This window comes from Polypterus senegalus, chromosome 6, assembly GCF_016835505.1.
Source record: "Polypterus senegalus isolate Bchr_013 chromosome 6, ASM1683550v1, whole genome shotgun sequence".
Lineage (NCBI taxonomy): Eukaryota > Metazoa > Chordata > Cladistia > Polypteriformes > Polypteridae > Polypterus > Polypterus senegalus.
This window is the reverse complement of record NC_053159.1, coordinates 10,153,574-10,167,396: the sequence shown is the minus strand read 5'-3', so window position 1 is coordinate 10,167,396 and position 13,823 is coordinate 10,153,574. Positions and strand designations below refer to the sequence as shown.

The 13,823-nt window shown below is 38.9% G+C and overlaps 1 protein-coding gene across 1 annotated transcript in view; it reads left to right on the top strand.

Moving 5' to 3' along the window:
- lmln (leishmanolysin-like (metallopeptidase M8 family)) overlaps positions 1-10,695 on the top strand; it is a 37,465-nt gene extending 26,770 nt beyond the window's left edge. Inside the window, exons 13-17 of the mRNA XM_039755379.1 lie at positions 1,232-1,364; positions 1,527-1,686; positions 4,220-4,350; positions 4,583-4,793; positions 10,423-10,695. Of these exons, the coding sequence (XP_039611313.1) occupies positions 1,232-1,364; positions 1,527-1,686; positions 4,220-4,350; positions 4,583-4,793; positions 10,423-10,517 (730 nt within the window). The 3' untranslated portion in view covers positions 10,518-10,695. The remainder of the gene's footprint in view (positions 1-1,231; positions 1,365-1,526; positions 1,687-4,219; positions 4,351-4,582; positions 4,794-10,422) is intronic.
- The last annotated feature ends 3,128 nt before the right edge of the window (positions 10,696-13,823 follow it).

Genomic DNA, 13,823 nt, shown 5'->3' with positions numbered 1-13,823 from the left:
CTGCGAGGATGATCAGCTGTCCTTCCTGTCTCCCTGTAGCGCTGTCTTAGGCGTCTCACAGTGCGGACATGGCAATTTATTCAGCAGTCCTCATGCCTCCCTGCAGCATGCCTAATGCACGTTCACGCAGATGAGCAGGGACCCTGGGCATCTTTCACAGTCGGTAGACAAGTCTCTTTAGTGTCCTGCGTTTTTAGAACTGTGACCTTAAATGCCTACTTTCTGTAAGCTGTTAAGGTCTTAACGACCATTCCACAGGTGCATGTTAATTAATTGATTATGGGTTAATTGAACATGCATGGAAAACATTGTTTAAACCCTTTACAATGAAGATCTGGAAAGTTATTTGGATTTTTAAAACATTATTGTTGAAATACACAGTCCTGGAAAAGGGACGTTTCTTTTTTTGCTGAGTATAGAAACACTTGGGGGAAAATAAAATGCCATTGCAGAACTGAGTTTGTCTTAGAGAGAAATGAAACATTATACTGGACATGTAATATTACACTGTTCTAAATTTTAGTAGACAGTCATCTACTATGAAATGTGAGGATGCACATGGTATTTGGAGACTATCTTTACTTTTGGAGGGCCTTAAGTTGTACTTTTAAAAGTTTGCACTATTCAGAGAACTGACGAGTCTTTCTTATTGAATGGGAATGATGTCTATTTGGTCATTACCTACATTACAGCATTTGAATTTCCAGTAAAATTCTGGTGATATATCAGGTTTTAGACAGTAGAGTTAGAAGTTTCAGATTTTAATTGCTTTGCCCATTGAGTAAAATGCACAGTTCCAATCCATTCACTGTGTTTTGCCAGTTACTAATTAGTTTAAAAAGCACAGTGCTTATATCTTCATTTTGCATATTCAAGCAAATAGGTAGCCCGCACTATCTAGTGTTAAATTGTTGTAAATGAACAGAATTTTGTTGCATGCAGTGCATATTTTAATAATCTCTGTTGTAAGAATAATTGTGATGTTACCTGTTGTTGCAAGTTACCCTGAATAAAGGTGTTCAACAAGCTTGTACAGTAATTAATGAAAAATTCATTATTATTGTTTGGAAAGACAATACTAAACATTCGAAAAGCAGGTTTTGAAAATCCTCAAATAAGAAAAATTTCTTTGCAATTAAATGAAACATTATAAACCCATTTACTTTACGCTACTTGGTCTGTCTTATGATATTTTTTAATTACAAAGTTTTATTTGTTCTTCCTTGTACAGAAACCAAAAACTTGTACCCTATTGTGACGCACTGAGATCCACTCCTTTGCAGTTAACATGCAGGCAAGACCAGATGGCTGTGGCAGTGTGCAATCTGCAGAAATATTCGAGGAGGATACCACAGGAGTATCAGGTATTGCGCAATTCTTCATTCTCTTTTCTAGCTTTGCTATAGACTGATACTTGTAAAAGGGAAATGTTCTCCATTCACATTTGCGTTCTGTTAAATTCTGCACTGCTCTCCATAACATAAAACATACTGACAGCAATAATTTATGTTTGTGTTCATTTTTAGTATTTTGATAGCATCCCCGGTGTAGCAGCTCAAGATTTGCCTTACTATGGTGGCTCAGTGGAGATAGCCGATTACTGCCCATTCACTCAGGAATTTAGCTGGCATCTAAGTGGGGCATTTCAAAGAACTTCTGACTGTAGAATTGTGGAAAATCAACCAGGTTAGTTAAGCTTGTATTTAAAATGCTTGGTGTATTGCACTGCAAATAGTAGTTTTGTTTGAAATGCAATAGAATGCATCTAAAACTTCTCCATAGCAACTATCTACAGCAGAATTAAGTATAAAAAGCATTTAGAATTAGGTACCATTTTATATTTTCTCTAATATTGACTTTTCAAATTTAACAGATTTCAGATAATAGAAAAATATGTTTACATTGTACTGTCTTGTGTCTAAACTTTTAGTAGCTGTTTTTGTTTTGTTAAATGTAAAACGTTCATGTTCATGTTTACTCCTATGTAATTCAACTTTTATGAAACTAATAATGACATTTCCCGAAAATAAAAAAATGAAAAGTCTTTCAATATGTTCTATTAGGTGCTGCATTTAGATAATTTAATATTTTTTTTTACAATTTCTACAATATTGTTTTAACTAACTTGCTGTATTATTGTAGTATATTTTCCTCTACTTAATCTTTACCTGTTTTCTTCAAGGGTAAGTGTGGTCGTCAAGCTCGTTACCGGGTTGGTCTACTGTTGCACCCATAACACACATATACATAGCTATACGCATACACACAGAAACTGAACAGTGCCCCCTATGAATGACACACACACTGGTTAAACTCTAGCACTTTAAACCACACAAGTGCCCTAGGAATAACACAGCCTGTCACTCTCTCAGCACTTCAAGAGACTTACTATCGGCACAAACAACATACAGTGGAACATCGGGTCACGACCGTAATTCGTTCCAAAACTCTGGTCGCAACCCGATTTGGTCATTACCCGAAGTAATTTCTCCCATAGGACTGCATGTAAATACAATTAATCCATTCCGGACCGTACGAGCTGTATGTAAAGATATTTAAGCACAGAAATAGTTAATTATACCATAGAATGCACAGTGTAATAGTTAACTAAATGTAAAAACATTGAATAACATTGAGAAAACCTTGAACAGAGAAAAATAACCTTGCAATCTCTTTAAAAACAAGCCCAGTTCATTCTTTAACTGCCTTCTCGGCCTTACTGCCTTCTTTAACTGCCTTCTCATGCTCTCTATCTCGTGCTCTCTCTCTCTCTCTCTCTCTCTCTCTCGCTCGCTAGCTAGCTACACAGGGAATGCAAAGGGAGAGACTGAACACGTGAGGAAATCATCAGCGCGTACGAACCGGGAGGGAAACTGGCTTGTTCGTCACCCGAGTGTGTGGTCATGAACAGATGCAAAAGTTTGGCAAACTTTTTGGTCGTAACCCGATTTGCATATGGTCCGAGACGTTTGTGACCCGAAGTTCCACTGTGCAGTGTTTTAATGATATCTCAGACCTAAATATTACTTTTGGTCTACAAGAATACATTTATACATACAAAGACTTGACCTATAGGTCATTTATCAGCCAAGATTGTCTTACTTTATGTACTATTCCTTAATATGGGGTGGCGCTCTCACCCTTAGCCTTAATAAATCTCGCAGCACAGAGGTAATGGCAAGCCTACGGCTGCACCAGGTGCTCAAAGAAATCTACTTTACTACTTCAATCACTCTATAGACATTAAGACAAAGCATAGAAAGTTAAAAAGCAGTCTGGTATTGCAGAAATAGTAATACCAGTAGAACAAAGAATAATATAAAATTGGACTGATAGTAAATTCTGGATATATATAGTTTTTAGATAAAGCTTACAAAAAGTTTAAAGATGACAAGTATAAATGTTGCAGGCGGCTTGTGATCTAGCACTCGTAGTTACTCATGATGCTTTTCTGAAGACCAGATGGAAACAGCCGCACGTGGCTGTTGCTCTGTTCTCTTCTGACGTCTTCGTCCCTTCTTCTTCCTCCCTCCTTCCTTACTATATTGCTCCTCAGACAAAGCATATTTATTCTACAGTTCTACTGGGGGGTTTTGCAAAATGTGATTGTAAGATATTCTGATTGGCTGGCTGTCAATATGATGAATGAATTCACTGTCCGTATTCCCAAACAATAACATTTTTTTATGTTGTCTGAGGTAACGGCAGGTTTTCCTTTCCCAGGCTGTAAAATAATTAGATGTCCATCCTTTCTCAGGTTATAAAGTAATTGATAGCTTGAGCCACCAGCATGTCTTTCTTTCTTTGTTGGAACATCTGTTTAAAAGTGACATATAACTGGGAAGAAGACATGCTTTGATTTGTCCTGAATGTAGTTCATCTGTTGTCTTGTCTTGAACAAAATATAGTGGAAATATAAACCAAAATTTGCAGATTTTGTACTCCACAACACTTGTGAACTGTTTGTTTTAACAAATAATAGAATTAATTCCTCATGTAATTAGTACTAGGATGTTGTACCATGTTAGCCATTATGAATGTAGTGAGAAGTCAAGCAAAATGACCCCTTTTATTGGCTAACTAAAGAGATTACAATATGTAGGCTTTTGAGGCAACTCAGGCACCTTCTTCAGGCAAGATGTAACTGCCTCACGTAATTAATTGAATGTTAGTTTTATGGTTTGTAAGGTGTTCTGAAAAGTTATTTTACTCATTTTAGACCCATCCAGAAATTATGCTGCTGAAACCTATAGCCCAGAATCCATCTGCTTGCATCAGAGAACACCATTTGTGATGGAGCAGTGTACAAGAAGAATAATTTATCCTGACTGGGGAAGTGGCTGCTACAAGGTATAACTTATATACTGTATATATAAAAATGAACATATAAACATGTGTTGGGATGGTCTCAACCCCCCTGTGATTTTGAAGTACTATACATTATACAGGTTTCATAATGTTATTGGCGCTATGTTTAATTCTTGTATTAGAATAAGAATTTTCACTACTACATTCATTGATAATAAATGATAATCTCTTACCAGGATGCAAATGGTCATTGATTTTTTTTTTTTTCCTTTAGATCTCCTGCTCAGCGCACGGCCTTACTGTTTGGGTTCACGGTACTCCATATCTATGCAGTCGTGCAGGACAAATATTAAATATTAATATTCAAATGAGTGATTGGGTATATACAGGAAGTCTTGTTTGCCCTTCCTGTTTTGACTTCTGTAGAACATGCCCTCCTGAACGTGATCCTCCACCAGCAAATGCATCCAGAAGCATACCTCTAGGTAGGAAGCCAATTAAAAGACATTTTGACCAGTGATAGAGCAAGTACAGTATGATAGTTCTTTAAGTTTTCACTATACATTTTGCAAAATACTTGTATTTATAATAGAGCAACTTCAAATTTAATTCTTTTTGATAAAGCTGTATGTCAGTATACTTACACCAGTGGTCTAAATGCCTCTGGAAAGAAGTTTGTTGCTTCAATGTGAAGCCAGTTATGCTGCTTTATGCATCTCGCCTCTGCTAAGTGGTAGAGTGAGCCAGTTTATTATTACTCTTCTGTTGGTGACATCCATGGCCCACTCTTCATTCCACTTTTCATGAATGGTTTATATTGACCCCCATTGTGTATCCATCAGATCTAACCATATTTAACATCTCTATGCACTTATAATCTCTTCTGTAAGGTAAAAAACAATGTCATCAGCATTGTCCTTGTACTTATGCTCACCAGAACCACATGACATTTCTGTTTTTCTTTGGCGCAAACTGGTAGATGCATAGACGTATTTGCAATGTGATAGCATCTTGCGCATTAACATTAAGTTCAACATCAGCAGTGTACCAAACCACTAGACTAAGTGTTACAGTGCTAAAATGTTTTACTGAGCTACCTCACAAAAATAGCTTTGAAAAAGAAAAAAGACCCTGGAAGTAAAAATTCGTTAAACAGTTTCTTGTCTTCTCTTAGTACAATTTTGTGGCTTACACTCTGCAGCATTATTAGATTAGATCAGTTTTATTAATACCAAGGGGAAGTTTAGATGCACACAGACACAGAAGCACAAAAACAAGGATGATACTTAATAGCATGGGGACATTTTAAAAAATGTGCCATTTATCTCTGTGCTAACTGGCATGATTGAAATGCTTTCTAGCTATTATATGAACATAACTGATAAAACAAGTTATTCTGTTGGGATAGATCGGTCTCAAATATTGCCCTGGAATAATAGCACATTTAGGCGCCACTGCCGCTAATACACTCTTCAGATGACAATCAACGAACCACTAATGTATCCGCTCCCTGTCTTCTCCAATGTATAGGCCTAGGGTGGTCCTTCAGCTGTGATGTCAGTTTGGCCCTGCCTCTTGGTGGGCTCCACCTACAAAAACACAGGAGAACAAGTTATACATAAATTATTACTAGGGTGGAGATTATCATGTTTTCATTTCGATATATATATATATATATATATATATATATATATATATATATATATATATATATATATATATATATATATATATATATATATATATATAAATTTGGAATGTAGGTTACCCTTGGGCCATAGGTGTTCGCTAAGAAACAGTTTTAAAAATTTCATGGTACAAGTGTGAAATTTCTTATAGTTTTTAGACCCATTTACTCCATTTCTTTTTAAAATAAATTTCTTTAAAGTAAATTAAAAATATTTTCATTTTTCTGAAGAGTACAAGTTTTGTTTTGATATTTTCGAGTTTCCACAAAGTGTTTATAATTTGCCATTTATTTATTTTTTTAAAATAATTTAGTTTGGTTATTCCAAGGTATTTTAAAGCAAGGGTGGCATGGTGGCGCAGTGGGGAGCGCTGCTGCCTCACAGTTAGGAGACCTGGGTTCGCTTCCCGGGTCCTCCCTGCGAGGATGTTCTCCCCGTGTCTGCGTGGGTTTCCTCCGGGTGCTCTGGTTTTCTCCCACAGTCCATAGACATGCAGGTTAGGTGCATTGGCGATCCAAAATTGTCCCTAGTGTGTGCTTGGTGTGTGTGTGTGTGTGTGTGTGTGTGTGTGTGTGTGTGTGTGTGTGTGTGTGCATGCGTGTGCGTGTGCGCGCCCTGCAGTGGACTGGCACCCTGCCTGGGGTTTGTTTCCTGCCTTGCGCCCTGTGTTGGCTGGGATTGGCTCCAGCAGACCCCCGTAACCCTGTAGTTAAGATATAGCAGGGTGGATAATGGATGGATGGATGGATATTAAATCAATTTTTTTTTTTTTTGAGGATTTTGATTTTCATACTTTTTGTTATTTTATTCTTTTTCATACTGTCATACATTCTTCTATTAATTTTATACCTCTTTAAATAAGCCCGTAAAACTATGACCAAGGAAGAAAGGATTAATATTGACCAAGTAGTGGTCCCTCACTGCGTGGTGTGGATGAGCGGTGACAGTTCGTGCCTCTTCTCCTCGCTTGCCTACCTTGTGCACGGCACCACCTCTCTGGCCGCTCAGATACGGGTTGACATTGTTAGCCAAGTCTCTAATAACTGGTGGATAACATGACATGGACCGCCGACCCCTACAGCACCAAGCCTCAGTACCACTCTGAAATTTCCAGACCCGCAACCTATGACTGTTTAAATCTTTTATACTTAAAACAGCTTATATTTAAGTAAACCATTTCAAGAAATAATTAGTAACCTACTTTGTTTCGTTTATGTGCTGAATCTTGCCGTATGACCTTTACAGGACGTATACTGTCACTCTGTATATTTTGGAACACATTTTTCTGGTTGCTATCCCATAGCAAAGTGGTATTCAGCTAGTTTAAGATAAAATCAATATCTAGGAGTCAATATTGCAACGTTGATCACTTTTATTTGATTCTCCACAACTGCCTCTGAACATTAAATAAAGTCTACAAAGTATGACTGCGCCATCTCTGCTCATGTTGCCAGGCAGTGGTGTGCGTAAAAACAAGTTGAGTGAGGATCAGAAGAGAAACTATTTATAACAGACAGGGTTAACTTTGTTGCTTGGAAATGGTTTGGGTTTACCCGAGATGACAGTTCAAGCAGTACAAAATCTGCTTGTAAAGACACCATCTGACCAATTGGGATGCCTGCAACATACTACAAAATGGTTCCCCCCTAGGCAAAGATCTGTAAAATATTGTGCGTTTGTGAGAATCATTCATTGTTTATGTATCGGGTTTTACTTTAATTTTGAATTTAAATTTATGTTTAGCATGTGAATTGAGCTTCCTAATTAGAAGAATGGATAATCAACGTAGCACATTTATTTTGAATTAATCTTTTAACAATTATTGGAGGAAGTCAAATATGCAACTGTGTTACTTGTGTTAAGAGACAAAATATTGTAACAGTCTGGCTAAAAAGTCGTGACAAGAGACATGCAAATAGGGCTGCTCAGAGCACCATAGAGAGGGTGGGCACAGAAGAGCTCCATTTGTCCATGTACAGTACAAAGCAGCAGATGTAGATGCAGAGGTGTGAGGATTGGGAATAAAGTGAAACTGACACAGTTTTTTTCATTTTGGGTTTTTATATTACCAGAAGTATAGCTGTGTTTCTTCTTCTTCTTCTTCTTCTTCTTCTTCTTCTTCTTCTTCTTCTTCTTCTTCTTCTTCTTCTTCTTCTTCTTCTTCTTCTTCTTCTTCTTCTTCTTCTTCTTCTTCTTCTTCTTCTTCTTCTTCTTCTTCTTCTTCTTCTTCTTCTTCTTCTTCTTCTTCTTCTTCTTCTTCTTCTTCTTCTTCTTCTTCTTCTTCTTCTTCTTCTTCTTCTTCTTCTTCCTCTCTCACCACATCCATAAATAGGCCTTCCTCTTTTCCTTTTCCCTGGCAGCTCCATCCTTAGCATCCTTCTCCCAATATACCCAGCATCTCTCCTCTGTACATGTCCAAACCAACGCAATCTCGCCTCTCTGACTTTGTCTCCCAACTGTCCAACTTGAGCTGACCCTCTGATGTCCTCATTTCTAATCCTTTTCATCCTCGTCACACCCAATGCAAATCTTAGCATCTTTAACTCTGTCTCCTGTGCCACCGTCTCCAGCCCATATAACAAAGCTGGTCTCACTACCGTCCTGTAGACCTTCCCTGTCACTCTTGCTGATACCCGTCTGTCACAAATCACTCCTGACACTCTTCTTCACCCACTCCACCCTGCCTGCACTCTCTTCTTCACCTCTCTTCCACAATCCCCATTACTCTGTACTGTTGATCCCAAGTATTTAAACTCATCCACCTTCGTCAACCCTACTCCTTGCATATCCTCACCATTCCACTGACCTCCTTCTCATTCACACACATGTATTCTGTCGTGGTGGTCCTGCTGACCTTCATTCCTCTCCTCCCTAGAGCAGATCTCCACCTCTCCAGGGCCTCCTCACCCTGCTCCCTACTATCGCCACAGATCACAATTTCATCAGCAAACATCACAGTTCATGGGGACTCCTGTCTAATCTCGTCTGTCAACCTGTCCATCACCACTGGAAATAAGAAAGGGCTCAGAGCCAATATCTGATGTAATCCCACCTCCGTCACTCCTACCGCAGACCTCACCACTGTCACACTTCCCTCGTACATATCCTGTACCACTCTTACATACTTCTCTGTCACTCCCGACTTCCTCATACACTACTTTAATGAGTTTTCATTACCTGTAGGCCATAATAAGCAAAATGAAAAGAAATAAATGCTTGAAATATATCACTCTATGTCAGGGGTCCTCAGTCCCAGTCCTGGAGAGCCACAGTGGCTGCAGGTTTTTGTTCTGACCTGGTTGCTTAATTAGAAAGCAATTCTTGCCAATAAAGCACTAACAAGCTATGAAATTAAATTAACTCTGCTATGTCAGGTCATTCTCATATCCTAGATTTTATTTCCCTTTCTATCATGCAAATGATTTAAAGGCTAAAATGGACGAGTAATTCTCAGTCCTTCACTTTTTTCTCTTCATTTTTCTTCCATGTATTTAATTAAACCCAATAGTGCAGATAAATACACACAGGTGTAAATGGAAATAAGCTAAATGGAGAAATGCTGCTCTCTCTTGTCATTTGCATGTTATTGATAATAAGGAGCAATTCAAATAGCTGTTTAAGACAAAATGAAGCAATAAGGGCTCAAAATCACTAAAGTGAAGCAGAAGTGCAGCCACTGCGGCTCTCCAGGACCGTGACTGAGGACTCCTGCTCTATGTGTAATGAATCTATATAGCATATGAGATTGACTTTTTGAATTGAATTACTGAAATAATTTAACTTTTCGATGATATTCTAATTTATTGAGATGCACCTGTATTTGGCTAACACCTTTAACCAAGGCAACCAAACATTTGAAATAAAACGGGTTACTTTTCGTTTGTTTTTTTTTCCAAATGGAGCAGGGGCACGTGAAGTGACTTGCTGATGGTCACACACATGGTGTCAATAGTGACATCTAAACATACAAACTCAGGGTTTAAAGTCCAAAGAGTTAACCACTATGCCACATTGTCTGCCAAATGGATAATAACTAATAATTAAATAGAGCAAAGTTTACACAATGCAGAAATATAATAACCAACCATCCATCCATCCATTTTCTAACCTGCTGAATCCGAATACAGGGTTATGGGGGTCTGCTGGAGCCAATCCCAGTATAATAACCACATGAAAATAATATTTTAAACAAAGAAAACACAAAAAAGGAAAATAAGCCATGCTAACACATAACCGACAGCGAATACCTGAAAACGATTTACACCAAATTCAGGGATACAAATGGTGTGAATGCATACTTTATTTAGCAACTGTTCACATGTGCATTTCAGCCAAGTCAGAGTCCAACAACTTTTTAAAAGTTTTATTTTTTTCTCTGTGTCCTTCATGCAGGTACGCTAACGCTGTGTATTCTTCCCTTTTTTAGATCCTTGCTCAAGCTCAGCTGGATTGGTGGTGACATTGTGGTTGCTGATTATTAATGTCGTTCCTGTGCTTGTTGGATTCCTGCTCTGTGCGTAGAATAAACATTTAGAACTCACTGGTGAGCAGATCAACGTTGCACTTAACTTTTTGCACCGGAACACTGCCAGGAGTTTTTCTTGCATGGAACAATCGTAAACAACTTAAAGAAACCTAAGGGACCTTCTTCATATCTAAGGATGTCTGTCGACTGTTGTGATCTATTTTTTTAGTGACTTTGAAAATAATCAAGTGCCAGTATCATGTATATAAAAATGGAACTGAACAATACCTCAGTAGATTTAAAGAGTATTAACCAGAGATATTTATTTGGTGCTGTCTTCTGCACCAATAAACAAACTGTGATTTTTTTTTTTAAATGGCATAATTCAAAAGTTTTTGTATACATGAGAATGAAATTGTAAAGGTTGATTTTTTTCCAGAGAAGTTTGGTGGATGACAACAGTTTGTTCATGATACCAGGCTTAGATGTGAAAGTGGGCTCTTAGTGAGTGAAGCAGTGGTGAGTACATTTATGGAAATAAATAGGTTCTGGTATCTTTATTTATTTTTTAAAAAAATGTGGCCATATTTTTACTTGGCATTCTCAAATCCACTCAAACCACTTCAGGTTTGCTTAGGTTTGGGGCCTATCCACAGCATGTTGTATGTCCGGCGCAAAGCATTAACCAGTCTTGGACAAAGATCTTTTACTGGCACATCCACATAGTAACAATTCAGAATGGTCAGCTAGTGTAACACACACACACACACACGCACACACTCACTCACACACATACGTTTTTGGTATTGTCGCATTTGTCAAAACACCCAGAAAGTACAGAGACCCGGTTGTGCGTTTGTGACGCTACTAACTTAGCGTCCTTCAATCAGTAGGTTCAGTACAGTGGAAGGCAATACAGATATAAAGAATAGTAAAGATAAAATATATAGTCAAGTTGGGGAGCATGCACTGGTTCGGTGCATTGCCGCACCCACTACATGATGAAACAACTCTGGATCGTGGTTTGCAACCCCCCAGGAAGACACGCAGTCCAGTCCCACCCTCCTGAAATTACCCTGTATCTGCTGTAGCCAGGTGTTACGTGGGTTACCCCTTGGCCTGGTCCAGCCACTCGGGTCCCCAACAATGAGGATCTTACGAGCGGGATCACCCTCAGAAAAACGTAGTGCTGCTTCACAAAGCAGGTCATGTACCTCATTCGGGACTCCATGAGCAACCGCTCATTCGACACACAGTCAAACCAACGGTACCCAAGGATTTTCCGGAGAGACACAGTACCAAATATATATAAAATATATAACAGTGAGAAAAGTATACAAAGTCCACACAGGCAGCAACCATGCTTGGAATAATCATAGGAGGCTGACTATGCAAATAATGCGTCCCCATGCGCCCTCTTAAGCTGATGTCATATTATGTGACTTCTACTCAGACTAGCTGAGTGTTTCCCAACCTCGGTCCTGGGGGCCCATTGTGGCTGCAGGTTTTTGTTCCAACCAGATTCCTAATCAGTGACACCACCTGATTACGCTGATCTCATTTAATTAGCTGCTATTTTGTTTCTTTTATTCGACATTGAGAAAAGCACAGCAGTGTGATTTTTACATTTATAAGACATTTAGAAATATTTCTGCTTTTGCTATCGATTTAAATACTTAACTCTCTTTTGTTGATTTCATTATATTTTCCCCTTTCTCTTTGCAGTTTACCCCCTTCGTTGTATCTTATTAATGACAATTAAAAATGAACAGAGCGGACACGCAGGCAAACAACACGGAAAAATCAAAGGCTAAAACTACTTTAGCATCAGAGCCACTAATTAGAAAATAATGGATTAATTAAACAATTAGAACACCTAGAAAAGTAGAATGAAAATCAAGATGAAACTTGTTAAAAAGAAAAAAAATACATTATTCCCATATAACGGCTTGGTACATTTTAATATATACTCAGCAAAAAAAGAAACGTCCTCTGACTTTCAACTGTTTTTACTTTCAGTAAACTTAATGTGTAAATATTTGTATGAACACTAAAAGAGTCAACACCATAAGACATAAACTAAAAATGTTTCACAATGTGTCCCTGAATGAAGGGAGGCTCAAAATCAAAAGTACCAGTCAGTATGTGGTGTGGCCACCAGCTGCTTGAAGTACTGCAGTGCATCTCCTCCTCATGGACTGGACCAGATTTGTCAGTTCTTGCTGTGAGATGTTACCCCACTCTTCCACCAAGGCACCTGCAAGTTCCTGGACATTTCTGGGGGGAATGGCCCTAGCCCTCACCCTGCGATCCAACAGGTCCCAGACGTGCTCAATTCCTTCGACGATAAACACGAATCCGTCCATCACCCCGGTGAGACAAACCGTGACTCATCAGTGAAGAGCACTTTTTGCCACTCCTGTCTGGTCCAGCGAAGGTGGGTTTGTGCCCATAGGCGGCGTTGTTGCTGGTGATGTCTGGTAAGGAGCTGCCTTACAACAGGCCTACAAGCCCTCAGTCCAGCCTCTCTCAGCCTATTGTGGACAGTCTGAGCACTGATGGAGGGATTGTGTGTTCCTGGTGTGACTCGGGCAGTTGTTGTGGCCATCCTGTACCTGTCACGCAGGTGTGATATTCGGATGTACCGATCCTGTGCAGGTGTTGTTACACGTGGTCTTCCACTGCGAGGATGATCAGCTGTCCTTCCTGTCTCCCTGTAGCGCTGTCTTAGGCGTCTCACAGTGCGGAAATGGCAATTTATTCAGCAGTCCTCATGCCTCCCTGCAGCATGCCTAATGCACGTTCACGCAGATGAGCAGGGACCCTGGGCATCTTTCACAGTCGGTAGACAAGTCTCTTTAGTGCCCTGCGTTTTAGAACTGTGACCTTAAATGCCTACTTTCTGTAAGCTGTTAAGGTCTTAACGACCATTCCACAGGTGCATGTTAATTAATTGATTAGGGTTAATTGAACATGCATGGAAAACATTGTTTAAACCCTTTACAATGAAGATCTGGAAAGTTATTTGGATTTTTAAAACATTATTGTTGAAATACACAGTCCTGAAAAAGGGACGTTTCTTTTTTTGATGAGTATATATGTGTATAGTTTTTTTTTTTTTTTTTTTATACCAAACTTAGTTTTCTAATTTCTATATGGTTCCCAAAACACAGAACTTGGGAAATAACACATAACTTAATTAGCCCTGGAATCCACTTAAAAACAGAACAAAAACCTGCAGCCACGGTGGTCCTCCAGGACTGGACTTGGCGACCCCTGCTTTAGTGGGTTTAGCTCTTTATGAAGGGACAGTAAATCACGTTACTACCATTATAACAAGACATACAATCAACATTAGTGTA